Consider the following 25,122-nt stretch of genomic DNA (forward strand, 5'->3'; position numbering starts at 1 on the left):
AAGCCAAGGTCAGAGGGAGGAATTCAGGGACCTACCACTGCCTGGGTTCCAAGGGAGCACTTACCGCTTCATTCTACACCCGAGTAAATAAACACTTTTGTCAAGTCCAGGTGTGAGAGGCTCCCGGGGGGGGGGGGGGCACCCTCCCAGGATCCAGACCCTCCTTCAGACCTCACCCCCCACCTCCCGTAGCTCACGGCTCTGGTCTCCATCTGGATCACGTCCCCAAAGAAACAATTACAAAGAACACAACAGGGTTTCAAAAACTGATTTATGGAGAAACAGCCCCACACAGTGGTCCCATCTGGGTGACAACACTGGGCACAGGCTCACAGCAGCCACTTCCTCAGGTCCTGGCCCTGCCAGGGGTGCATCATCCCTGCTCCAGCCCACCTTGCACCAGAGCAGACACCCGAGAGGAACAGCAGCTCCCCCCACCTCACCTGTCAGGGCGTGGGATCTCAAGATCAAGCAGCATAAACTCGTTTCTTCTACAAGTAGGCTACATGATCTCAAATAGCAACCAAAAGTAAAATTAGGCTGAAAAAGCAAAGGTTCTGACCCCTTCATGTATTTTGGCGGGTTTCCCTGTGAGCACACAAAGGGCCCAGAAGACTGGACGTCCTCCAAGTCTCAGGGTCACTGCTGGCCACCCACACCTCCTGAAGGCTGGCCTACAGGCCACCACACCATGACATGGAACACTCAGTAATTTGGCACTGTCTTGTGCCCATTCACAGCTTCAGGCAAACTGATGGTATCATGGCTTATTTCTACTCTCTCAACACTTCTGAGAATGTACAGCCAGATTATATTCCAGACCTCACAAAAGTAAGAACAGGGAGATCAGCCTAGGTTACCTCTGGGATTGGCCAAGGACTAGGGTGCACGAGCCTCAAGCCAGGGGAGGGCTATATGAGAACACTCCCATAAAGGTTCTTAAAAGTTAGAGCACGAGGACAGAAGACAGAATGAGGGCTTCTGATGGAACAGGGCAGCTTCCTCAAAGTACCAGGTCTATATGGAGGTTCATTTTCAACACACTGACATTGTGGGCAGGAGTTAGAAATTCCCGTGACCGAGTTCACCAAATAAAGGGACTAAACAGGCTCCCCTCTGTCACCACTCAGGAGCACTACAGTGACCGCACTGCAGCAATGAGAGAACACATAGGCAACCCACAATGACCACTGCCGCTGCTGGAGCACAGATGATCGGCTGGCTGATGGGAGGGCCTTGCTCGACCAGGCCACAGCAGTAAATCCCAGGTTCTCAGGAAAAGAGAATGTCAGATGTGCCAACTCCAGCTCATAGCCTGTTCTCCAAGACATAGGAACAGAGGCCTGGCCTCCTCCTCAAGTAAGCCCACTGTGGGAGCTCTCCTACCTTCTGCCCTGGCCAAGAGGAATGCCAGGGTACAGGCATCCAGCCTAAGCTGCTTGTGTTGGGGGAGGAGGGGATGGAGGGGTGGAAGCTGCAGCCCTCAGCATCAGCCACAGTCCAGATGGCAGGACTAAGGGGTGATGCCAGGAAGGGAGGCCCAGTCTGGAACATGGGAGGAAGGATTCTGGAACTCCCACCACCATGAGGCCTCCAAACCTGCTCCCACCCAACAGCTGACCACTGCAGGTCTGAGGTGGTTAGGCCAACATAACCAGATAGCCCAAAAAAAAAAAAAAAAAAAAAAAAAGTCATTTACATCAGCCTCATGCAGTGAACATTCAGCCTCAATAGAGAAGACTCCAATGACTCACATTTGAAATCTCCAATCACATCATTCCCCATCAAGTAGCAGAACAGCACATGCCCAGGTACGCAGAGACACACCTGAGGCTCCTGCCACTCACACAACAGACTTATCCAACCTCACAGCAGCACAGTGGCAAATGAGGTGGTGCCAACCAGGGGAAGATGTCCAGACTGACCCAGGGCCCGGTAACCCCTTCCTGGAATCAAGCACAAGCAGACAGTCCCTAAATCAGGTCATTCTGGTTCCTTGTGGGGACCTGCTTTATCAAATCCCAGCTGTCTTCAAGCTTCCAACCACAACGGGAGCCATTCTGAATGCTCACCAGCCAGAAGTGGCTCCCAGAAGCCGGTTGCCCACTCTCCCCTAAGGCATGCCCGCTGGGGCTAGTTTTACATAGCTACCCACTCACCTACCAAACTGGAAACCAGAACTGGCCACAAATACACCAAGTGGGACACAACACGTACTCTGAATGACCAGCTGTGCAGGTGACAAGCCCTCACCCTCCACCACTGCAGGCCCTACCTGGCATCACCCAGGCCACAACCAGCTGTTCGGCCCCAAAGGTCCCTGGGGCCTGGCCTAAGACGGAGACCAATGTGAATGCAGCCAACAGTGGAAACCATGGGGCCCCTTTCTGATGAAAAGGCTCATCTTCAATCTGAGTGGGTGTCACAGACAAGGGGAGGCCTCGGGCCGAGTAGCCTTAAGAGCGAGCCTCAGGCTTGGGCGAAACATGAAGCACGGCAGCTGTCACATTGCTGGCCTTCATTCTGTTCTCCGTGAGGGTTCATGGCCGTGGCTACCCCATGCAGGAGCAGCCACACCTGGCACGGGTCAAACAGCAACAGCCACAAGGGGGTGGGGGTGACAGCACTTGAAAGCTCAGTCCCACAGAAGACACGCGGAAGACACAAAAACTGTGACCGCAACTCAGGTCCTACTAGAAAGATGTGGGAGGTGAGCTGTGGTGCCACCAACAGCCAGCCAGCGGGGACCCCGCCTTCTTGGCTTGCCTCCTTCCCGAGTCGGAGTCCGGAAAGAACCTCCTAGAAGGTCTGCCTTTTAGGGACCATGCCGCAGAGCTTATCAATCCTACAATTCTGGGAAGCAAAGGAAGTTCAAAGTTGCCAAAAGTACTGAAGCTAGAGCAATAGGGATTTTTTTTATTTTTTTTTTTTAAAAAGGCCAGTCAGGGAGAAATTCGTCAGGAAAACACATTTCATGGGACATCTCATGTTGGTCTCTACATGAAGGCACCACAAAGCTGCCCCCTTCCCTGGGGTCCCTTACCTCCCCCCTGCATGAGGGCTCAGCACAGTTCACCCAACAAGAGCAAGCCACACAGAGGGAGACAAAATCTGCATGCCTCCCAGGTGAAGCCGCAACCCATGGAAGGCGAACATGGTGACAGCTCTCTGCAGGCTGGAGACAGAGCTGCAACTAATTCTTGGGCGTCTACGTGCGTTTCGGGCTGTTCTCAGCAGAGACCTTACGGAGGGCCCCCAAATGCAGGTGTCAATGGGACACAGGCACACCACCAGCAGAAGCATCCATGCTCAGGGTCTCCATCCCAGAGGCTCCCAAGAGGCCCTGGTCTCCAAAGTGCATTCCATACATAAGGGGTGACTTTTCTAGAAAGCTGCCCTATTACCCACAAAGGGGCTCCAAAGTCATCTGTGCAACCACTCTGCTGCTTTGACACTTACAAAAACAGCACCTGTGTACAAATGGGCAATATAGGGCTGTTTGGGATGTAGCCCTGCCAAATCCTGGGGCAGGTTCTGGGACAAGTGGCTCAGCTCAGGGTTCTGACACCACAGCGTGTGCAGGAGGTGGGTAGGGGTGTGCAAACAGATGCCCTGTCTGGAACTGGCTGCAGCGAGGGTCTTAACTCTAAAGCTAGAGAGAGGCCAGGGCCCCTAAGCTGTTCAGAGGCCCACTGTGCCACTCCCTACTGGCCTGCATCACTGACCCCACCACACCGATGCACAAACATGTCAGAGGTGAAATACTTTTGTCCAAAATCCAAGCAGGTTAGTAGAGAAACAAGAATTCAGTCCAGGGTCCTGGCCCAGCATCCCCGACCCCCCAGGACTCCCTCTGAGCACTCACTGCCCCAGCCCCTTGCCAGCCTGCAGCCGTTTTCACTTGCCTCCTGCAAGGGAGCTGGCAAAAAGCTCATGCACAATCAATCCCCCCTAGTAGCCCAGAGGGTCGCTCAGCCTGTCCCATGAAAATTGCCTACAGGCCAAGGGGACACCCCATTTCTCCACTCAAGTTGTTCACAAGACTGTAGCCAGCCCTCTCCATCAGTCCTTTCAGCTTTTCTTCCTTCTTTTCTTTTCTTTTTCTTTTTTCTTTTTTTATAAGACATGCTCAGTCAGCCTTCCTATGAGCTCCTGACGAGGACCGGGGCAAATGTTGTACACTCTATACAAGAATCTTGGGGTGGCTAGGCCAAGACTCTTACAAGGTCGGTATTCTGATCAGAAGGCCAAATCTCCAAAGTGCATGCTGCTTCCTTTCGCAGGAGCAGGGTCCAGGGCCCTGGGAGCCACCCTACAGGGCACTGGCCCATCAGGAAGTCAGGGACTGGATGTTCTTGAGCATCTCCTCGAAGGCCTGTGGGGATGGCGCCTCTGCGTTCTGGAAGGTGGCCTGCACCCTGCTGTACAGGCTGAAGGATTTCAGCTCCAACCAGATGAACCCGAAGCGGTCCTCGTCGAACAAGATGAAGACCCCAGGTGTGCGCTCAGGGCTGGTGAAGCCATGGCCAGCGATGAGGCCTGTGCCATAAAAACTGCACAGAAACAAGAGGGACAGCACAGGGGAGGAAAGTGAGAGGAGCCTGGAAGGAGCAGGGAGGGCTCACCCCAGCCCCCGCAGCACTCCCACATCGCAGGCCCCCAGTCAGGCTCCCCCTGCTGCCCACTGCTCTCCACCAGCTCACCCAGCTAAAGGAAGAGGGTCTCTGGTAGCATCACTGCTTAACTGTCCCAAAATACACCTTTGTAAAGCTCTCAGGACACTTATGTCAGCATGTGAATGCCTCAAACAATCAATGAAGACTTACTGGCATGCAACTATCGTGAACTCCGAAAGCAGAAATTTCAAATCATTAAGGCCAAGTTTCAAATTTCAAGAACAAAGTGAGACGGAGATGCATTTACATCTTTCTTGCCAAGAAACTGGCACTCCTCCAGATAACAAGGAGCTGGGGGCTGGCTCGATCTCCCAGTGCACAGAGGCAGCCAGGACCCCCAACCTTCAGCCACCATGCCGAGGCTCTCCTGGGTAGGAGAGCAGAGCAGGCCTGTCCATGAGGGCACCTGGTTTGCAGGTATTCTCAGGTGGAAAAAGCACCAGAGCCTACAGGGAGGCAAAGTTATATCCACTGAGCTTAGTATTCCAGGGGGCCATATCCTGCATGCACACTGTGGCAAGCCCTCGCAGACACACAAACCAAACAGGGAAGGGACCACAGCATGTCCCTCCCAGTTCATGGACACCTATGTGGGGCGGGGCTGGCCTGAGAACACCCCCTAGGTGAGCCCACTGGGCTCTCGACCGGCCTCGAGACACTGTGAACTGTTAAGTTTCCTAAGGACAGCACAGTCCTTTCTTTTATGACCACTAAAAAGTTTGCAACAGTTGAAATTACACTGGAATACCACTTGTAGGTCTCCTCCAGGAAAACCAGAATTCTGCCACTTTTGTGGTAATTGTGTAACATGAAGAAAACGGAAATGGATTTTTCCCCAATGTGAGATAACAGAAGAATACACGCACTGATCTCTGTCCTGGTACCTGGCACAGAGCTCCTGAAACCCTTGTAAAACCCACTAGGAGGTGACACCCTCCCTTCTGGTGACCAGCCAGGAATAGAAGCTTAGAATCTTCAGCAGCCCCGCCATTCTCCAGACAGGAGAGGGGCTGGAAACAGAGCTAATGATCCACCGTGCCTATGTGAGGAAGCTCCACAACATCCCCAAGTATGGGGTTCAGGGAGCTCCAAAGTGGGGAAACCTACACCCCAGTTCCACGGGGGTGGGAGCTACTGGGCTCGGGACCCTACACATTTCTTCATCTGGCTGTCCACCTGCATCCTTTCTCACTTCCCTGAGTTCTATGAGCCACCCCAGCACCTCAATCAAACCTGGGGAGGGGATCACAGGAACCCCCCAACCCATAGCTGGTTGGTCAGAAGCACAGGTGGGATTGGTGTCTGAAGGGGCAGGGGCAGTCTTGCCGGGTCTGATAGCGTCTCTGGGGGACAGAGTCAGGAGAGAGTCAAGTGGCCCAACACCAAGCTGGTATTATGGAGAACTGCCTACTGGTGTGGGGGGCACCACCCCACCAATTGACACTGTGTGCTCAGAACCAATTAACCCGCCAAGCCCACAAAGATACCTAAATCCTCACTTCGGGTGAGGTGCTCTGCCCACACTTATTCTAACATGATGCACTGATTAGACCACCGCCGGCAGGAGACAGCAGTCAGCCTGGAAGTGAGGGAAACAGGTCTTTACATGTAACTGGATGAACATGGAGGCCAGGCAGCTGAGATGCCAAGAAATGGACAGGTCATCCCCTCAAGACATCCCCTGGACAACTAAGCAGAACTTTCTGCAATGATGGAATGTTCAACACCTGCACTGTCCAATACATGTGTGGCTGCTGACACCTGAACTGTGGCCAGTGTGATGGAGGACCTGAATCTGTAGTTTTATTGATTTTGGCTCATCTACACCTAAGAAGGCCTGAAGTGCAGAGAAGAGAGCTGGGGCAGGGAGGGCCTGAGTGGCTGTGGGCAGTGGCTCAAGACAAAATAGTAAGAATAGATGTCAAGTGAAAAGCAGGCTTTCTGAGCCAGGAGAGAAACCACAGGAGGAAAGGGAGGCTAATACTGGAGTGTGCTCAGACCTGCTCAGCAGGTACCTACAAGGACATCCAGGTAAACTCAAGCCGGCTTCTGGGGGACAGGTACAGGAAAGACATCTTCTCCCCAGCTGTTTTCAATGCCACCTGCAGACTCACCTGTCTCCCTTTCACCTAACGAGGCCACAGGAAGGCACTGGGAAGGAAGCCTCATGCCTGGAGGTTTAATAAGGCCCCCTCGAGGCTCACCTGGGGGTGAGAGGTTGGGAGCCTCCCAAGTCTGAGTTGTGGCTGTGCAGCCCAGAGAAGGGCACTGTTCATTGGGGGCCAAGCTGGGACTCCACCAGAGTTGTCAGGGTCTCCCCACCCGAGTGCAGGGAGCCCCCACACTGGCCAGCACTGAGCCTGGCCCCCACTGCCCATCTCTGTGCCAGGTGGTAAGGCAGGACTCCCTGGAAAGCCTGTCACGCCTGCCCGGGCATTCTTACCACATCCTGCAGGTGCGGGGATAGTCCTCGTTCCTCGAGCTCACGCCCACAGGCAACACGAACGGCTGCCCCTGCCCTGACTGGGCGGGCTGCTCAGGTGCAGGTGGAGCTGCAGCCTCGGCCTCTCCATCCCGAGACTCCCCGCCCTTCTCGGCAGGCAGCTCTGCGCTGGGCTGGACAGGGCCCCGCTGGGGCTCTCGGGGACTCTGCTGGCCTCGGCCCTCACCATCCTCGGGCCCGTTCTCCTGCTGCTGCTGCTCCTGACGGACCTGCTCCCGAACCTCCAGGACGATGCGCGAGAGCTCATTGAAGTTGCGGAGGCTCTCCACATCAGGCAGCTGAATACGGTGCATGAGGTCGATCTCCACTGTCTGCTGCCCAGCAGGGATGTTGGGGTCCCCCTGAGGAGCGAGCGTGTGGCTGTCAGCAGGGCTCAGGGACCAGCAGAGACACACTGTGCACAGTTTCCAGCCTAGATCACACTTCTGGACAAATCAGCTCACTCCAGCAATCCTACTGACTTAGCAGCAACCCCTCTGAAGTAAGACTATTTTAGAAGCCCTTAAAAGTAAGTGCCTACAGCAGGCACCCTCATCTGTGAAGGAATCTGTGAAAACAGGGGCTAAGATCTTGTACGTGAACTCGAGAAGGACACAAGCACCTGGCACAGTGGCTCACAGGCACTCAAGAACTCCAGATATAGGGCAGCCCGGGTGGCTCAGCGGTTTAGCGCCGTCTTCAGCCTGGGGCCTGATCCTGGAGACCTGGGATCGAGTCCCGTGTCGGGCTCCTTGCATGGAGCCTGCCCCTCTCTCTGTCTTTGTGTGTCTCTCATGAATAAATAAATAAAATCTTAAAAAAAAAAAAAAGACTCCAGATATAAAAACCTCCCCATTCTAGAAGACTGAGGGTAAGGGAAAGGCACAGACCCTTCCAGGGTCAGGCGGCAGCCCAGATCTGTTTGGAACACACACACACCTGAGCCCGAACCTAGGAAATGCTCCAGGCCTCAGTCCCACCAGGGGCCCCAGTACTGGGCTCTGCTCACCAGGAGCCTTCCCAGGGCACAGGGACCCTGGCCCATCAAGGTCTAAGAGCAAAGCTCCCTGAGAACAAAGGAGAGGCACTGCTCCCCAGGAGACTATAGTGCACCTGTGAGAAATGCACCCCAACTACGTGTAGGATGGGTGAGCACGGTGTGGATGGTGCCCATTTGTTCAAGACCCCCGTTCAGCTCAACAACCCTCCCACTGTTTGTGAGGTGCTGAGGCCAGGATGGGAGCCTGTGTAATAATGCAGGACATCTCCAATGTGGCCACACCTTACAGTCCCCAGGGAAGCTCATGAAGCCACATACCCAGCCCGCACTCGCCGCCCCCTCCGAATCAGAGGGCCCAGCATCAGGGTCTCAACATCCCCAGGGATTCGGTGTGTGGCCAGGACTGAGAACCATGTGGTAAAGCCACCTTAGAAATGCTGCAAATCCCTTGGAGGTCTTGTAAAAAGCAAAGCCTGGTTCAGTGGATCTGAGTGGGGCCCAACACTCTGCAGTCCCAACGACCTCCCCAGTGCAGGGGTGCCATGGGTCCAGAGCCCACTCTGAGGAGCCAGAGTGCAGCCCAAGTCCTGCTACCACAAGGCTAATAAGATGGAGTTCACAGAGGTGAGCCCACCAGGGCCACACCCAGACTCACCGTGATCTTCGTGCCCCTGGCACATTTTCCATGGAAGCTGAGCATAACAATCTCTAGGCCATGGCTGCCATAGGTGCCTTTGAAAAGGCCGGGTCTGATGAGGTCATCCGGGTGGCTGGGCGGGAGGTAGATGCGGCGGTAGGTCAGGCAGTTGCTGTGCGGGGAACAGGGGGCATGAGAGCAGCTTGGCGGGCAGGAAGGCCTAGTATAGCCAGGCTTAGGTTCCTCTAGGCCAGTGGGGAGCAGGGACACCCCACGTTCCTGAGCCACAATCACTCCCCTCAAAACACACGCAGGGTACATCTCACACCTCCTGATTCTGACAGGGCTTAAGAGCTCATGTTCGCTCCACCAGCACAAGGGAACTGCGGGGGTAGAGCTCTCTACAGAGGGGAAGGGGATACTACTCCCACTCCATCACCCTAGCATAGGAATCCCCAAAACTGCAAAGAGGATATTCACTGCACAAGGGGCCATTTAAATGCATCATGGGGACAGGGGCAGAGGCTGAGGTAGGGAGAGCAACTAAGAGCAGAGGCCTCCCCCAGTAGACGTGGGGAGGCTCTGGCACACAGGCCAGGCTTGTTAGAGCACACTGTTAGTAGATGATGATAAATCAGATAGCAAACAGACATGGAGGTAGGGCAGGGTGGTTGGACACTGTGTTCACAGTACCCAGAGAGAGCAAGACTGTGCTCACAGTATCCATAAAGGGGGAACTCAGTAACCATGAAAGAGCACTGGGCTGACAGTACCCAGAGAGACTGTGCTCACAGTACTCACAGGGCAGACTGCACTTACTCATACTGACTCGTGTAGATAAACTTCATCAGGATGAGCTCCTGCATGTGCTCATGGAAAATGTCCTCCAGTGTCCGCCCCCATTCTTCCCTCAGCCACGTTCGGAATTCCTTCCAAGAGAATACAGATCGTGAAAACCAACATTACTCGCATGGAGAACTCACTGTGGCACTAGGTAGATAAAAGCAGCATTCTTACAGCTGCAGGTGATGCCTTGGGTGCACCTGTGCCAGAGTACCAGGAGGGTGGACGGTATGGAGATAAAGGATGGGAAGGAGGAGGGGGCTGCCACACTTTGGTCTCCCAGTCCTTGACCTACTTCCTATGGAGGTCAGCCACCAATGAAAAGTGAGGGGCAGGGATCCCTGGGTGGCTCAGCAGTTTGGCGCCTCCCTTTGGCCCGGGGCGCGATCCTGGAGTCCCGGGATTGTGTCCCACGTCGGGCTCCCGACATGGAGCCTGCTTCTCCCTCCTCCTGTGTCTCTGCCTCTCTCTCTATGTCTATCATAAATAAATAAATAAATAAATCTTTAAAAAAAAAAAAGTGAGGGGCTCTGGTCCCCACCTTCCCAGAGCACTCAGGCCCAGACTTCAACAGGCAACAACCATGGGATCCCTCCAGGCAAGGCTAGGGCCACAGCCCACGTCCAGAGCTCCCAGGTAGCAGCCATGTAAGCCTCACAGCTGTGGCCACCTAAGGGGCATGTGGAATCTACACTGAACCTGGTTATGGGGCTGCTGGTCACACTGGCTGGCTGCTTTCTGCAGCTGCCGATAAAGAACAAGATAAGTATGGCCAGAGGAGAAGGCAGGTGCCTTCACAGTTGTTACACATTCAAAAGTTCATCTGTAAAAAGGAGTTTTTATAAACACTGCATCCTCAAAGTTCAGTCATTCATTACAGGATCAATGCAAAGAATGTTTAGTACTTAATAGCCTGATTCTGTGCATTTAACTTAATCCATAGCTCTGAGTTCTAGCTCAATATAGCATTCCTATTGACCATCCATAGTTAGCTCCACAAACAGAAGCAAAAGCAATTTAATAACAAAAAAACCAAGAGAGTTGTCATCTGTTGGTTGCTTTTGTTGTTGTTGTTTGCTTTAATATGTTCCTTGCCCAAACTCTGGCCAGACACAGAAACCCCTCCCTGCAGTGACTGGAGCACACAGCCAGTGAGCCACAAGCTCAATATCCGCAAATCAACTGAAAGTCTCTGTACTAGCAGAATGAAGTCGGAAAAGGAAAAGTTTTAAGTCCTATTTCCAGCAGGCTCAGACAACACATGACTTGGGAATACATATTAGAAAGTATGCACAGGACATTATGAATCACTCTAAAGCCACAGTAATCAAGACAGTGATATGAACATCAGAGCCAACAAATATGTCAATGGACTGTTTTGAAACAGTCCAAAAAACAGACCCATTTACCTGGTCAGTCTCTTTCCAACAAATACATCCAAGCCACCCAACAAGAAAGGAAAAGTCTCTTCCACAAATGACACTCCAATAACTAGACATCCATGTGGAGAAAAGAAACCACAATCCCTGCCTCACACCACACAGAGGAAGTCACTCTAGATGAGCCACAGACCCAGCGTGAAGCTACCAAACTTCTGAGGAGGGAGCCTCTCTGCAGCTTAGGGATAGGCAAAGTCTTTTAAGACACAGAAAACAATAACTATAAAAGAAAAAACTTGACAAATTAGACTTTACCAAAGTCAAAACCTTCCACTCAAATGGAATAAGGCCCTAAAAAAATCAAAACAGATAACAGATAAAAATGGAAGTGAACAAAGGTAATGAGCAAGGATTTTATGTCACCACGGTAAGTAATCAGACTTGAGCTAAATACTTGAAGCTGGGCTTGTGAAGAGTCATAATCTTGTTTACTTTGCATGAAAAGGTCAGAGTCATTAGAACCAGACCCAATTACTCAGAACAAAGACCTCTGAGATATGTTTATTATGAAATTACCTCATGAGATATGCATGCACAAGGAAAAACAGAGGGGCCCAGAGCATACATTACAAGAATAATCTTTATTCAGCGCTTGCTCACCAGGTGCTGGCACTACAGAATCATCACCTTCATTTACACAATGGCCCAGGCTACAGGTGCTCACACCTTCCCTGTACTACAGATGTGCGGGGGCTGGGAGAGTTTGAGAAAACTTTCTAAAGTCACCCAGCTAGGAAGCAGTAGAATCAGAGCTACTCTGAAGTTCACAAACTAACTGGCCTTGTTTCCACAAGGGCTAACTCAAAGGCCAGCAGGAGCACAGGAGTCAGGGGGCTCACCCAGCAAACTAACAACACATAATAAGAATTTAAAAAACCTTCAGGGCCTTTTACGTGGAAATCCCATTTCTGTATGATCCAAAATCCAGGGAAGGTTTTTGTATAGAGTTCAGGCAGCTATAGGAATAACACCTGGTGGCTCTGCCAGGTGGCTACGGCCAGCCAGGCACTAAGGCATTCCCATGAAGAGCCCTACTCAGTCCTCCAAACCACATCGGTGTCCACAGGTAATTCTATGGCCCTATTTCACAGATGAGGACTGAAGTTCTCAGAGAGCAGCAAGTCACTAGAGCAGGAGGTCAGGATGGCAGCACAAACCCCATGTCTGCAGTTACACTCATGCAGTCAATCACCCTACGGATGGAATGCTGTGTTAAAGTTTCTAAAGAATTATAATGAGACTGGAAAATATTTCTGGAAGAGCTAAAAAGCTTAAAAAAAAAAAAAGATCCAAATTAGATGGAGTTAGATCGCAGTTACATAAACAAAATTTGGAGAACAAGAAGGTATGACAGAGGATGGATGTGGGGCTGCTCCTGGGTAGGGCTCCCATGATTGCATGTTTGATGGTGAGAAGATACTTCAGTATATAAGACAAAGAAGCAAAAGCAACTTGTGTCCAGTCAAGGAGTCTAATGCCAGAGCCTCTCTACGGGACTAAGTGCAAAACGCACTGTGAGCAGGGCCAGCAGAAGCCCACGGCCTAGTCAGGAGGAACAAGAGATGCCCACAGCATCACAGGGGGTGGGGCCTGGCCATCCTCCCTCCTGCCTCTCTGCGCAGTCTCTCCTCCTCCAAGCAGCCTCTAGGTTTCTAGAAGCCTCAGGTTGGGGGTTGGACAGGCACAGGATGAACAGGGAAGATGGCGGCTGGGCCTTACCTCATCTGTGAAGAAGGCCAAGAGAGATGAGTTTGTGTAGGCCTGAGGGCCTGCCCTGCTCACAGGACCCCAGGAGAGGGACTGCAATGTGCAGAGCACACAGGAGGTCACCCAGGAGGTGTCATGAGGGGCAGGCTGAGGGCACCACAGCCTCAGCCATCAGAATACACCACGATAGTCTGGACCTGGCATTCAAAGGTGGACACAGCAGGTTTAGAAACCCGGGGACTGGAGCTGCGTGTGACAAGTGGGAGAGATGGTGAGCAAGACACAGTGTATCAGCCAGAGACCCACAGAGCAGCTGTGGCCTTCACAAGAAAATGGATGGACACTCACTGGTTCCTCTGTGGGCACAGGGCCACCAGGGCATCCCCAACAAGCTCTTGGTGCCACGGAGAATGGAGGAGATGCAGCATCAGGCCATCCCCTGGGGGTGTGAGAGGACTCCCTCCTCCCCTGGAGGAGATGGTTCTTGCCGCCCTAGTTCCCTCCTAGCCCTCCTGGCTGCCAGGAGCCCTCCGTTCCCTTGGGAGTACCACGTGGCCCTAGAATTTTAAATGACCATCAGCCATCCGAGCACAAGGCAGCCAGAGTGCAGGACTCAGCCTTTCATCTCAATGTCAGAGCTACTGGGACACATGGTGATGTCCTCCTACAGCCCATCATCTCTCCCTGGGGCCTGAAGCCATTCCCTGGATCAGAAAGATTCCACAAGAATGTGCAGACATTTCTGACTGACTCACAAATCCACAGAACCCATTCGCACATGGCCGAAGTGAGAGACAGGAGAGGGACAGAGAGAAAAGCAGCAGAGAGACCGCACGCAGCTGAGACAAAGTGACTGCAGGGCCAAACAGCAAGCTCTCCCACCACCTGCTGCAGGCAGCCCGGCCCTCTGCTCTGCCTGGAAACACAGCGTCTCCCTGCCCTTCCACTCTCCATGGGCAAGGCAGGGGAAGACGGACCTCTGACGACAAAAAAATTTCTGGATAAAAATATACCATGAATCAAAAAAAATAAAAAAAATATATATACCATGAATCAAACTAAAAGAGAGAAACATAAGAAAAAGTTATTTGGAACTCACACCAGAAGGACTGATGCTCTGATATGAAAAGAAAGCTCCTACAAATCAACTAGAAACCTACCAGCACCAGAGAGAGCAGTGAGAATGTTTACTAACGTCACAGAAAAGGAGCGACGTGGAGCCCTAACCATGCCCTAATCTCAGCCTCGGTCAGTCTGGATACCAGCAAAGTTTTGTTCCTACCCACAATCCATGTGTTCTTATAGTTTCCACAAAGGGCTAGTGTTATACTTTTATAACCAGAAAATATACCATTCCACTTCAAAATCAGTGAGCCCACACACAGAGGCAGCTTATAAGACCTCTTCCTGATGCCTGTGTGTTTCCAGAATTACACTACACTACATGGCCTTTTTAAGGTCAACGGCTGAGGAGTTTCTATTCTCAGAATACATGTTGACCTTTCTCGCTGAAACATGGACTGGAGCAGTCACCTGTATGCTATGTGTGTGACCATACAGGCAATCCTCAACGGCACTGTTGTAAAGTGAAAATGCATCTGCGTCACCTGTCACCTTCACACACTGTATATTTGAGCAAATAGGGCCTCATCTACCTGCAAAGGGTTCCAGCAAGCATTTGTGTGCACTCTTCAGACGCAGACATACATGCATATGATTTTTATGTTACACCTCCCTGCAATTCTCTGGCTAACAGGGAAACCGTCAGACTCAGAACCTAAGAAATGCACACCCAATAAATAAATATAAGCTCAATGAGCATCCTACACTTTATTTTTTTTTTAAAGATTTATTTATTTATTCATTCAGAGAGAGCGAGAGAGAGGCAGAGACACAGGCAGAGGGAGAAGCAGGCTCCATGCAGGAAGCCCGATGTGGGACTTGATCCCGGGTCTCCAGGATCACACCCCAGGCTGCTGGCGGCGCTAAACCACTGCGCCACCAGGGCTACCCCGCATCCTACACTTTAAAAGTTCAAGTTTCTGTTTTGTTTTTTAAAGATTTCATTTACTTATTTGAGAGAGCATGAGAGAGTGAGAGCACAAGCAAGGGGAAGGAGAGAGGGAGAAGCAGGCTCCTCAGTGAGCCAGGAGCCCAACAGGGGGCTCGATCCCACAACCCTGTGAGCCAAAGGCAGATGCTTAACCAACTGAGCCACCCCAGGTGCCCCTAAAAGTTCCAAGTTTTTCTTAAGAATGTTTTGAAAGGGCAGTATGACTTGGATCCTCAGAAAAGGAAAACTCAAAGGCAATGGAAAACTATCCATGCAAATAAAAGGAAGTACAAAGAAACTCAGAGGTGTGGCTCACAGGTGGCCTCCCGGCTGCAACGCCAAGACCTAGAAATCTCAGCCGCCAAGCCCAACCATGGGGAGAACACAGAGGCTCTAAAAAGCCCCCTGGTCTCCCTGCAGACTTACATCCAAAAAGACTTACATCCAAAAAGATGTGTCGCCAAAGGGGCAAAAGAGAGCCAATTGGAGGAAAGGATTTCTCTTGGGTTTATACATTCTAAGGAGTGACAGGGAAGAAAAGCCTGGGCGCAGATACACACACACAATCCTTTCTGATGGAAGGGTCAGACGCACATGTCAGGACGAGCCGGGGGAGACAGCCCTCTGCTGGGGGCACACTGGTGATGTCAAGGCGTTTAAATTCACATGTGCACCATGTGAACAGAAGGGGTACATGCTCACCTCTTGCCTCCCACCAGACATCCTGTGGTGGTCTGTCTGGTTGCACTTCGTGGAGAATTCGTCCTTCTTCACAATCTTGAGCATTCACAACAAAGGAGAGGGAAATGAATCAGTCACGGCACCCCCACCAGCCAGAGCAATACGGTCAACCGCTCCCACACCAACATAACCCACATGCACACAGAAGCCCAAGATGCCACTGAATCCTGGCCAGTCCAAAGAAGGGAGCTCAGAGCCACCTGAGCATGCACCTCCTCCTCAGGAGACAGTGCATGTACGTTTGCCCAGGAGGGCATCTTACAGCAAAAAAAAGGGACTGGTGCTTTCACAGTGTGTTAAGTAACACACATGCTTATTGGGGTGGCCGTCTACCAAACTTTTATCAGAGAGCACAGTGTCTTATTCCAAGTTCAAGTTCATATTCTTGCAAAAAAGAAACCAGGGAGCACTGACGAATCATGGCAAAAACAACAACCCATTTAAACTGAACACAGAATCCATGGAGAGTCCGAGCAAGTACGTCTCTGAGGGGCTGCATCACAGCACCTGCACATTGATAACGCACCCCAGGGTGGGGCTGAGCCCCCACTTCCTCCCATGATCACTACTCAGTGTGGACACAGGTTTGTAACTGGGAATACCACAGCCACTCAGCCAGCACTGTGCCCCGGCTGCCACTGAGACCAGGGAGGACAGAGGAGCCCTAGTTCCTTGTCTGCACACAGCTATACACCTAGGGAACCCCGAGCGCTCACCTGGATGTGGCCATTGTGGGGCCCTCTGTGGCCATACATGCACTCCACCGTGGCAGACTTTCTCTCCATCAGGTGGACTCTGAACAAGGGCTTGAATCTCATTGGGTCATCCACATGAGGGTCGTGAGGAGGCAGGTACATCCAGCCAATGATGAACAGGCCATCAACCTACAGTGAGGAGAAAGAGCACAAGTCCACGCAAGGTTCAGGAGGAGGTGCTGGGGCAGAAGGTCCCACCCTACTCTGTTCACAAGAACCATTCTCATCTCCATACTGCGGCCCCATGGAGGATCTCAGGGCTGGTGAGCATCATGGTGCCCCACCTAGCACACCACAGCAAGCATGGCCCACCTACCAAGTGTCTGTTCATTAAAAAGCAGCTCTCTACTGCAAACACGGGGACTGTCTTTGACAACACTGCAACCTAACTGAAATCTTCTAAGAGATTAGAACTTAAATGTTTTCACCAAAAAAGAAGTGGCCTATATGTTAACCCCAGATTTGTGCACAGTGTATAAATACCAACCACCGAGAAGTACTCGTCATGCGCCTTACACTTCTACCTGCCCAGTGTTTCTCAATTAAGCTGAAAATAAAGAGAAATGTACCTGCAGCATTATCCACAACAGCTAAGATATGGAAGCAGCCCAAGTGCCCACCAACACCGATGAGTGGATAAGGAGGATATGGTATATATACACAATGGACATAAAAAAAATGAAATCTTGCCATTTGTAACAACATGGATGGAGCTAGAGGGCACAGTGCTAAATGAAAGAAGTCAATCAACAAAGACTAGTACTGTATGATCTCACTCTTATGTGGAATTTAAGAAAGAAAACAAACCAAAGTAGCAGAAACAGATCAATAGAAAACAAAGGATATTTTCCAGGGTGGGGGGGGCACGGGCGAGATGGGCAAAGTGTGGGGAAGTACAGGCTTCCAGGTGTTTGAGGAACAGTCATAAAAGTAAGACAGTGAGAACAGGTAACAAGTCAGCAGCTCTTGTGAGCACAGCGTGCAGACTATGCCACACAGCTGAAACTCATATAGTACCATGTTCAGCTACACTTCAGTAAAAAGATAAATTTTTAAAGAAAAAAATAAGCAAATTTTGTTTTAAAAATTGAAAAAAAAGTAGTTTGACTTTTGGAGCAAAACATTTGCAAGTTTTAGAGAGAACGGCCAGGTCTGAAGTAGGGGACCAGGCCAGATGATGCTAGAAAAAGGCCAAATAACTCAGGATAGGAGGCACCTAGTCAGCATCTGACCCATCAGTGAAAATGGGGGGCTAGTTCTGGCAGCAGAGACCCACACAGCACCCACACAGATGTCACAGGGGGCTGCTGCAGACCCAGTTCCCAGCAAGCTCCTATGCCTAGGCAGTTCTCCTGGCCTCAGGGAGACAGATGCAGACTGGGCCTCAGGCCGCATCCACCTCTATACTGTGGTGTAAGGACAAGGCCCACGTGCAGGGAAACAGCCACATTCTGTAAAGATACACACGGTACAAACAGATGAAAGGGCATGGGCCTGGGATCTGCTTTAAAATGCCTGAAAACCAGAGGCAAGGGAGGAGACCAGTGCTGTGGGCTTGCCGTGCTCAACAAGGAGGGATTGTCAGCGCTGCTGTCACTACTCCAGTGAGCGCAATGCGGTGGCAGGCAGACAGTGGCGGAGATGAGGTCAGAGCAGGAGTGGTCCCCAGGACGGCAGGCCGCACGCTCCCCAAGGCCAGAGGCCCTGCAGTCGGGGGAGCCTGGGTGCCTGCGGCTCGCTCCAGCTCACCCACTTCTGCAGCGAGCCAACCTGACGAGGCTGAGCTGGCACTGGTCTGCCATCTCCCCCTAATTATCCTCTTTCAGAAGCTGAAAAAAATTTTTTTTTTCTTTTTTTACTCTATTAGTCATTGCCAGTAAGAAAAACAATTATCACTCTCCCTGCCTAAAGCATGGAAAGCAAAGCAGTCTGCCCACGCTGGGAGCAGTCTGGTTTGCCCTGTAAGAAACCTTTTAAATGCAAGGCTTTCCCCAGTGACGTTAAACATAAATACAAAGCGTGTTTCTTAATGGATGTTTCCACTGAATCATAAAGAATACGAAGCACTATTTATCTCTGTCCAAAACCCCACCTGGTGAGCGAAATACAGAGTGACAGAGCACCCAGAGCCTCCAGGTGGCCCATGTGAGGCAAGTTTTCAAGAGCCCACCCTGAGGCCATCCAGAGGCCCCAACATGCCATTTTTTAGATGCGCTTGTGAATGAGGCATGGACTCAAGCTTCCAGCCTACCACAGCTATATGCAACCAGAGGGAAGCAAGATCAGAACACCAGGGCTCCCTGAAGGCACAAGACTCCATTCACGCTACAGCATCAGCCGCAGCAACATGGGGGCTAGACACCTGGACACCCCCAGTCCCAGGGCTTCTGCTCAGAGAGCACACAGCAAGCTCGAGGAGTAAGGAAGAGCCACACTACAGAGACCCAGAAAAGTGACACATCCTATGATACAGACGCCCGTAAAGCACTAAAAATGAGCAGCTACATTTCAAAACATGACAGGCAAGCAACTGAGCAGCATATAAAAATGAGACTGCAAGACTTTCCGCCTGCCTTGGACCCAGGGTCTTAGACCGAGCAGCCCTGCTCTAACACCAGCTGTGAAGTCTGCACACATCACAGTTTAAGTGCTGCCTGAAGACACCAGGGAGCACACACAGTGGCCCCAAAACAAGGACCAAGAGCCTGAAAAGAAGGGACAGGCTTGAGATGAGCCGAAGGGTACAGAGTGTCCCACCCCTTTGCCCCAGGTCCCTGACTGCTGGTGGCTGGGCAGAGGGGCAGTGGGGCGCTGGAGTCCCCAGGGCTGCCACAGAGACCAGGGGTCTAGGCCAGGATCCCAAAGAAGCTGGGAACACAATGTATACAGCTCAGCCCTTGAGGCATCTTCTGGATCCTAACCCATGAGGGGCTATAGATAGAGAAGCCAACCAGCCATGAGAGTCATCAGCGGTGTCCCTTCCCTGATAGGGGAAATGCAGGCTCTGGAGAGCAGGTGGTGCCCAGGCTGTGGATGGGGACACCCTGTGGATGGGGCCACCAGGAATGAGATCAGCGCTCATTACACCTGGTCAGAGCAAGGCACTCTGTGACCCCAGGCCACAGAACAAGCACCTTCCTGGGGGCAGCATCCATGGCCAGATGTGCAGGCACCCTGGCAGCCCAACTGCCATGCCTGAAAATCCAGAGGAAAAAGGGAGACTGTAAACTGAACTGGAGGTCACAGACTCTAAAGGAACTTTGACTAATATTCAAGACAACTCAATACAAAGGAAAACATCATCAAAAAAAGAACAAAAAAATGAAGCCAGACTTACATCCTGGCCATCGTGGAGTAACGGGGACTGCTGTGATCACTAAAGTGACCCCGGACAGCAGGCCATGCAAGGCTAGGACCCCACAGAAGAGAAGAGGTGACCCTGCCAGAGGCACCTTCTAGACCAGGGCTCAGAGGGGGTCACGTGGAACTGGCAGTTCTGACCGGAGGGAACAGAGATCAGGGTCCCAGGTGGCTGGTGAGGCTGGAGCATGAGGGTCAAAGTCCCAGAAAGGAGGGAGCTGTGCGAAGACAGAGCCCCAGGACCTGCTGAGGGGCCCAAGGCTGGCTGAGCAGCATGAGGGTCAATCCAGCTCCACGAAGCCAAGGATGGGGGTCCTCAGAGAACTCCTGGGGTGGGTATAGAGGGGGGACCCCCAACACTAGGAACTTAAGACACAGAGCCATAGCACATCCCTACAAGACCTGGTGGTTGAGGACCATCTGACCAGCTTGACCTCATCTGAGGAAGAGAATCATCCAGCTGGTAACTCCTTAACAACGTCTACCACTGCAGGAAAGAATAGGCAGCGAGAGCAACCAGAAACTCTGCTCTCAGTAGCAGCCTGGCAGGGAGGGCCCCTCATGGGACTGCAGTCAGGCTACTGTCAGCACAGAGTGCTTGCCTCCAAAGCAGCCCCTGCTCCCGCCAGGCAGGCCGTCCCCTCTGGTCCTCTTCTGCTGGCCCTGACCCCCCTTGTTCCCGGTGCTCAGCTCATCAGCCCTTCTTGCCTTCGGTGAGCCTGATATTCAGAAGGCGGAGGGCAGTGCTTCTGGGGCTCAACCCTCAGGGTCAGTCTGTGTGAAGAGGTGCCTGTGATTGGATCCAGGCTGTGTATTTTTGGCAGGAGATCCAGAGAGGAGGGGCTGTGTCAGAGTCCCACTGCTGGTTAGTTAACATGGATCACCAGGATGGGCGCTGCTGGCCACATCTCTCCCCAATAAAGGCCCTTCTTCCTTCCCTGTCATCTGGATCGCTAAGTAACAACCCCCAAGGAAGTCCACATCCTCTCTGGAACCTATGAGCATCACCACTGTCCATGGCAAAAAGAGGGTTTTACAGATGTGAAGGAAAAGCTCTTCAGAGGCTTCTGGGTCACCCAGGCAGGCCCTAAACGCCATCACCTGCACCCCCATAACAGGGAGGCAGACAGGTCTGAGACACAGGAGGGGAGAGCAGAGGAGGACGGAGGCAGAGGCAGGAGGAGGGAGACCACAGCAGAGGGCCGCCTGAACCCCGCAGCTGCTAGAGGCAGAAGGATGCTCCCCTAGAGTCTTCAGAGGGAGAGCAGTAGCCCTGCAACCTTGATCTCAGCCCAGGAATGCCGACTGGGGACGTCAGGCTTCCAGAAGAGTGACAGAATACATTTCTGCTGCTTTAGGCCACCTGGTATGTGGTCTTTGGAATGTCGGCCCCTGGAAGCTAAGACAGTGAGTGTACAGGCTCTGTGGGGAGATGCTTCTAGATGGTAGAAACACGGTTTCCCACAAAGTGCTCACTGCTGTTTCTCCCACCCATCCGGGATGCTGACCTGACACCAGTATTATTGTGGTAGGTGAGAAAATATTTAAAACCAGGGCCTCACAGCCCCACTTTCTGACTTTGCTCTGAGGCTCCTGGTCCCGAGGCCAGGGTGCCTGCTGTGTAACTCACTCTGACACAACAGCACGTCAGCATGCCTCCCTGGCTGCTAGATATGTCTTACTCATAAGGTAAGTACTCATAAGCATTTGTGGAACAAAACAAGGCACACAGAGCGAGTCACAGCTGGGGTGTGCCTTGGGGCTCAGTGATGGGTCACCTGCTCCGATACCCCATGCGGCCCCGAGGGCCAGAGGGCCAGCATCCGAGGCTCCCAGGGCTCCTCATTTAGAACAATAAACCAGTGCACACCCCAAAACTAGAGTGTCCTGTGGGCGTGCACAAGGGCCTGAGGTGTCCAGGGAGCAGGGACCAGGATACAGGAGGAAAGACGCCCTTGTGCCAACTGGTGGCTCCTAACCACAAAGTCCAAGGATGCAATGAGAAGGCTAAGAACCAATTACAGAACAGCATGTGGCCCCTAATGATTGCCATGCCATCACATAGGCGACAGTGGGCTTGCCGCACTCCCAGACTTACCACCACATTCAACAATCCTCCGTAGGGCCCGATGTCCGGCTGCCACAATCCCAGAATGTGTCTGTATCGATGAAGCACTACAGGGAGACAGAGAAAAAAGAGAGAAAGACTTGACACTGAAGGCAGCCAGTCTGCACTTCACAGGAACCAAGGGAGAGGATGAGACACGGAGCAGGGAACTGTGCACAAGGGACTCCTGGAGGCCGGGAACATAGCCTTGAACAGAAAGGTGGATTTCAGCAGATCTTTAAAAGTTTCTAAAGAATTCTAAGAAGGAAAATGTCTCCTTGAAAACCGTAACAAGGGATCCCTGGGTGGCGCAATGGTTTGGTGCCTGCCTTTGGCCCAGGGCGCGATCCTGGAGACCCAGGATCGAATCCCACGTCGGGCTCCTGGTGCATGGAGCCTGCTTCTCCCTCTGCCTGTGTCTCTGCCTCTCTCTCATTCTGTGTGACTATCATAAATAAATAAAAAATAAAAAAAAAAAAAAGAAAACCGTAACAAAACAGACAACCAGGCTGCTTTGAAACCCAGCCCCTAAGTGATCAGTGCCAAAGACACTGTCTTGAAAAACAGAATGAGCACCCTTGTAAAGTAGTGAGCCCCCCATCAGTGATGGAATCAACAATTGAGACAGGTCCTTCCTAGGAATAAGGCAGACAGGGCCTAGATTCTTCTAATGCTGGGATACTGGCATCTGTATGTGACGTGTGTCTATAAAGCAACTGGACCAAAAACCACCACTACAGTGAAAAGCTTGCTCTGGGCACACAAACCCAACAGCCCTGTGTCAGTGACAGTACCACCTGTGACCTATGACAACACATTCAGTCAAATGTTATTCTTGGTGTATCTGTGAAGATGTTTCAGATTAAGATTAGTACTTAAGTCAGTGCAATGAGTAAAGCTGACTGCCCTCCCTAATGTGGTGGGCCTTGTCCAATCAGTTGACAGCCTGGAAAGAAAAGGCTTTTCCACAAACAAGGAAAGTCTGCCTGTGTGAACTTCAATATCAGTCTTCTTTAACTTGGAACTTGAAACAGAAAGGTAGGCTCTTACATGGCGCTGAGCCAGCCAGATTTCAGACTCTAACGACACCCTCAGCTCCCCTGGGTCCCCAGCTTACTGACAGCAGATCTTGGGACTTTTTAGTCTATATTAATTGTGGGATCCAATTCCTTACAATAAATTTATCTAAAGAAGCTGGCTCTGTTTGTCTGGCGAACCCTGGCAAATACATAGCAGGAGCCAGGGATGGGCTTGAGCACTGGAACTGCAGGATTACGCCATTCTGTGGGAAGGAAGCCCCAGCCAGCAGGGCCAAGTGGACACTGGAGACGGGACAGCGGCTACCAGGTCACCACTGGCTTTAGGGTACAGGGAATAGGATGCTGAGGCCAGAAGCAGGCCAGGCCTTTGAAGTATGCAGACATCTGGCTGGCAAATACTGCCACCTGAGGTTTCAGCCTAGGCACACAGGTTTCCAGATGAGCGTGTACGGTCTCCAACCACCTGCCGTGCATCCTGTGTGCAATCTGATTCGGTTTACAAGTGGCACAGCAGGCAATCTGGTTATCTTACTGGCATACGCTGATAGTTTTTGTGATTAATAAACAAGCAAAAAAAAAAAGGGGGCAGATCAGAAACCATAAGCAAATAGTGAACTCCAGACAGTGACAAGTACACTCAAGGATTTAGGGATAAAATAAGAGAGGATCTGGCACTTACTTCGAAATGTACCAAAAAGTGGAATGATAGAGACAGACGGATGGACAGCTGCGTGATAATAAAGTGCTGCTGAGGGCTGTAGAATCTGGTGATGGTAAGTGGGTGTTTGCTCTACAATCCCCTCTATTTTTTTAGTAGGTTTTCAAAGATTCATGATAGAATATTGGAGAGTAAATAAATGGGCCCATTCAGCATGACGACCATCCCCTCTTGTCTCCTCCTTCCCTAGTCCCCAGCTTGACTGCTTAGCAATGGTCTGGTTCTTTCCAAATCCATCTACCATCTTGGAGACCCTGGATGTTCAAAGAACATGAAAGATTCTTGGCAATTTTGAAGGGAGAGTTCCCTGTTTTGCTTTAAAAGCTACAGCTCTTTAAGGGTACCTAGGTGGCTCAGTTGGTTAGGCATTTGCCTTTGGCTCAGGTCATCATCTCAGGTCCTGGGATCCAGCCTTAATTTGGCTCCCTGCTCAGTGGGGAGCCTGCTTCTCCCTCTCCCTCTGACCCTCCCCATGCTTATGCTCTAATAAGTGATAAAAACTACAGCTTTTTTTTTTTAAGATGTATTTATTCATGAGAGACACACAGAGAGGCAGAGACACAGGCAGAGTGAGAAGCAGGCTCCATGCAGGGAGCCCGACATGGGACTCCAGGATCACGCCCTCTGTCGAAGGCAGGCACTCAACTGCTGAGCTGCCCAGGCATCCCTTTATTTTTTTTTAAAGATTTTATTTATTTATTCATGAGAAACACGGGGGGGGAGAGAGAGAGAGAGAGAGAGAGAGAGAGAGAGAGAGGCAGAGACACAGGCAGAGGGAGAAGCAGGCTCCATGCAGGGAGCCCGACGTGGGACTCGATCCTGGGTCTCCAGGATCACGCCCTGAGCCAAAGGCAGACGCTAAACCGCTGAGCCACCAGGGATCCCCAAGCTACAGCTCTTTGAAATAAAACACCACCTCCCAGATGTCTGCTTAGAGTGGCAGGGTCTCGATGTATAAGCTCTGCACGTGTTAGAAAAATCACTGTGCCCCTCATGACTCTTGCTGACACAACACTGGCTCACTCAGCCTGAGACCACCCTCCAGACCGTCCAAGAGAGAATCAGAGACCAGCACTACCCACCAGGCTATGAGCAGGCAACCTCTGCACTAACCTCTGGGCAGGACAAGCCATTTCCTAACAGTCTGTGTTTTAGGAGATATACTTTAAAAAATACAACCATCTAGAATCAAGTCCAGCTTGAGCCCAGGGTGCCTCCAGACTGAAAGTGTCCACCTGAATCACACACAAACACTCTGGGTGTCCACACCGGGAGAGGGGCCACGTTTGGAGTCATCTGCTAATGCCTGGAGCCCTGCTGGGAAGGCCAGCCTCTTAGCAATACAAGGAGTGTGCATGTGTTCATGCACTTTCCCTCATGCTCCCCGGGACCCTCAACCTGCCCCTGCACAGTCAGAGGACGAGCCTGGGATGAGATGTCCTGGTGCAAGGCACTCCCCAGACCCAAAGGGGCATCTCACCTGCAGGAAGACCCCCAGCTCGCACAGAGCCTCCCCACAATGCTTCCAAACAGCCGCTGACCATGGGTCAGGAGAGAACAGGAT

The 25,122-nt window shown here is 51.7% G+C and overlaps 1 protein-coding gene across 2 annotated transcripts in view; it reads right to left on the reverse strand.

The window, feature by feature from the left end:
- Positions 1 to 2,896: 2,896 nt before the first annotated feature.
- FBXO31 (F-box protein 31) overlaps positions 2,897 to 25,122 on the reverse strand; it is a 42,209-nt gene continuing 19,983 nt past the window's right edge. For both annotated transcript variants that reach the window (XM_055305549.1, XM_055305547.1), the window contains 7 exons: positions 21,792 to 21,868; positions 16,295 to 16,462; positions 15,540 to 15,614; positions 9,615 to 9,724; positions 8,814 to 8,967; positions 7,120 to 7,520; positions 2,897 to 4,553 (listed from right to left, as the gene is read on the reverse strand). In XM_055305549.1, the coding sequence (XP_055161524.1) occupies positions 4,331 to 4,553; positions 7,120 to 7,520; positions 8,814 to 8,967; positions 9,615 to 9,724; positions 15,540 to 15,614; positions 16,295 to 16,462; positions 21,792 to 21,868 (1,208 nt within the window). In that variant the 3' untranslated portion in view covers positions 2,897 to 4,330. The remainder of the gene's footprint in view (positions 4,554 to 7,119; positions 7,521 to 8,813; positions 8,968 to 9,614; positions 9,725 to 15,539; positions 15,615 to 16,294; positions 16,463 to 21,791; positions 21,869 to 25,122) is intronic.

Source organism: Nyctereutes procyonoides, unplaced genomic scaffold (genome assembly GCF_905146905.1).
Source record: "Nyctereutes procyonoides isolate TBG_1078 unplaced genomic scaffold, NYPRO_anot_genome, whole genome shotgun sequence".
Lineage (NCBI taxonomy): Eukaryota > Metazoa > Chordata > Mammalia > Carnivora > Canidae > Nyctereutes > Nyctereutes procyonoides.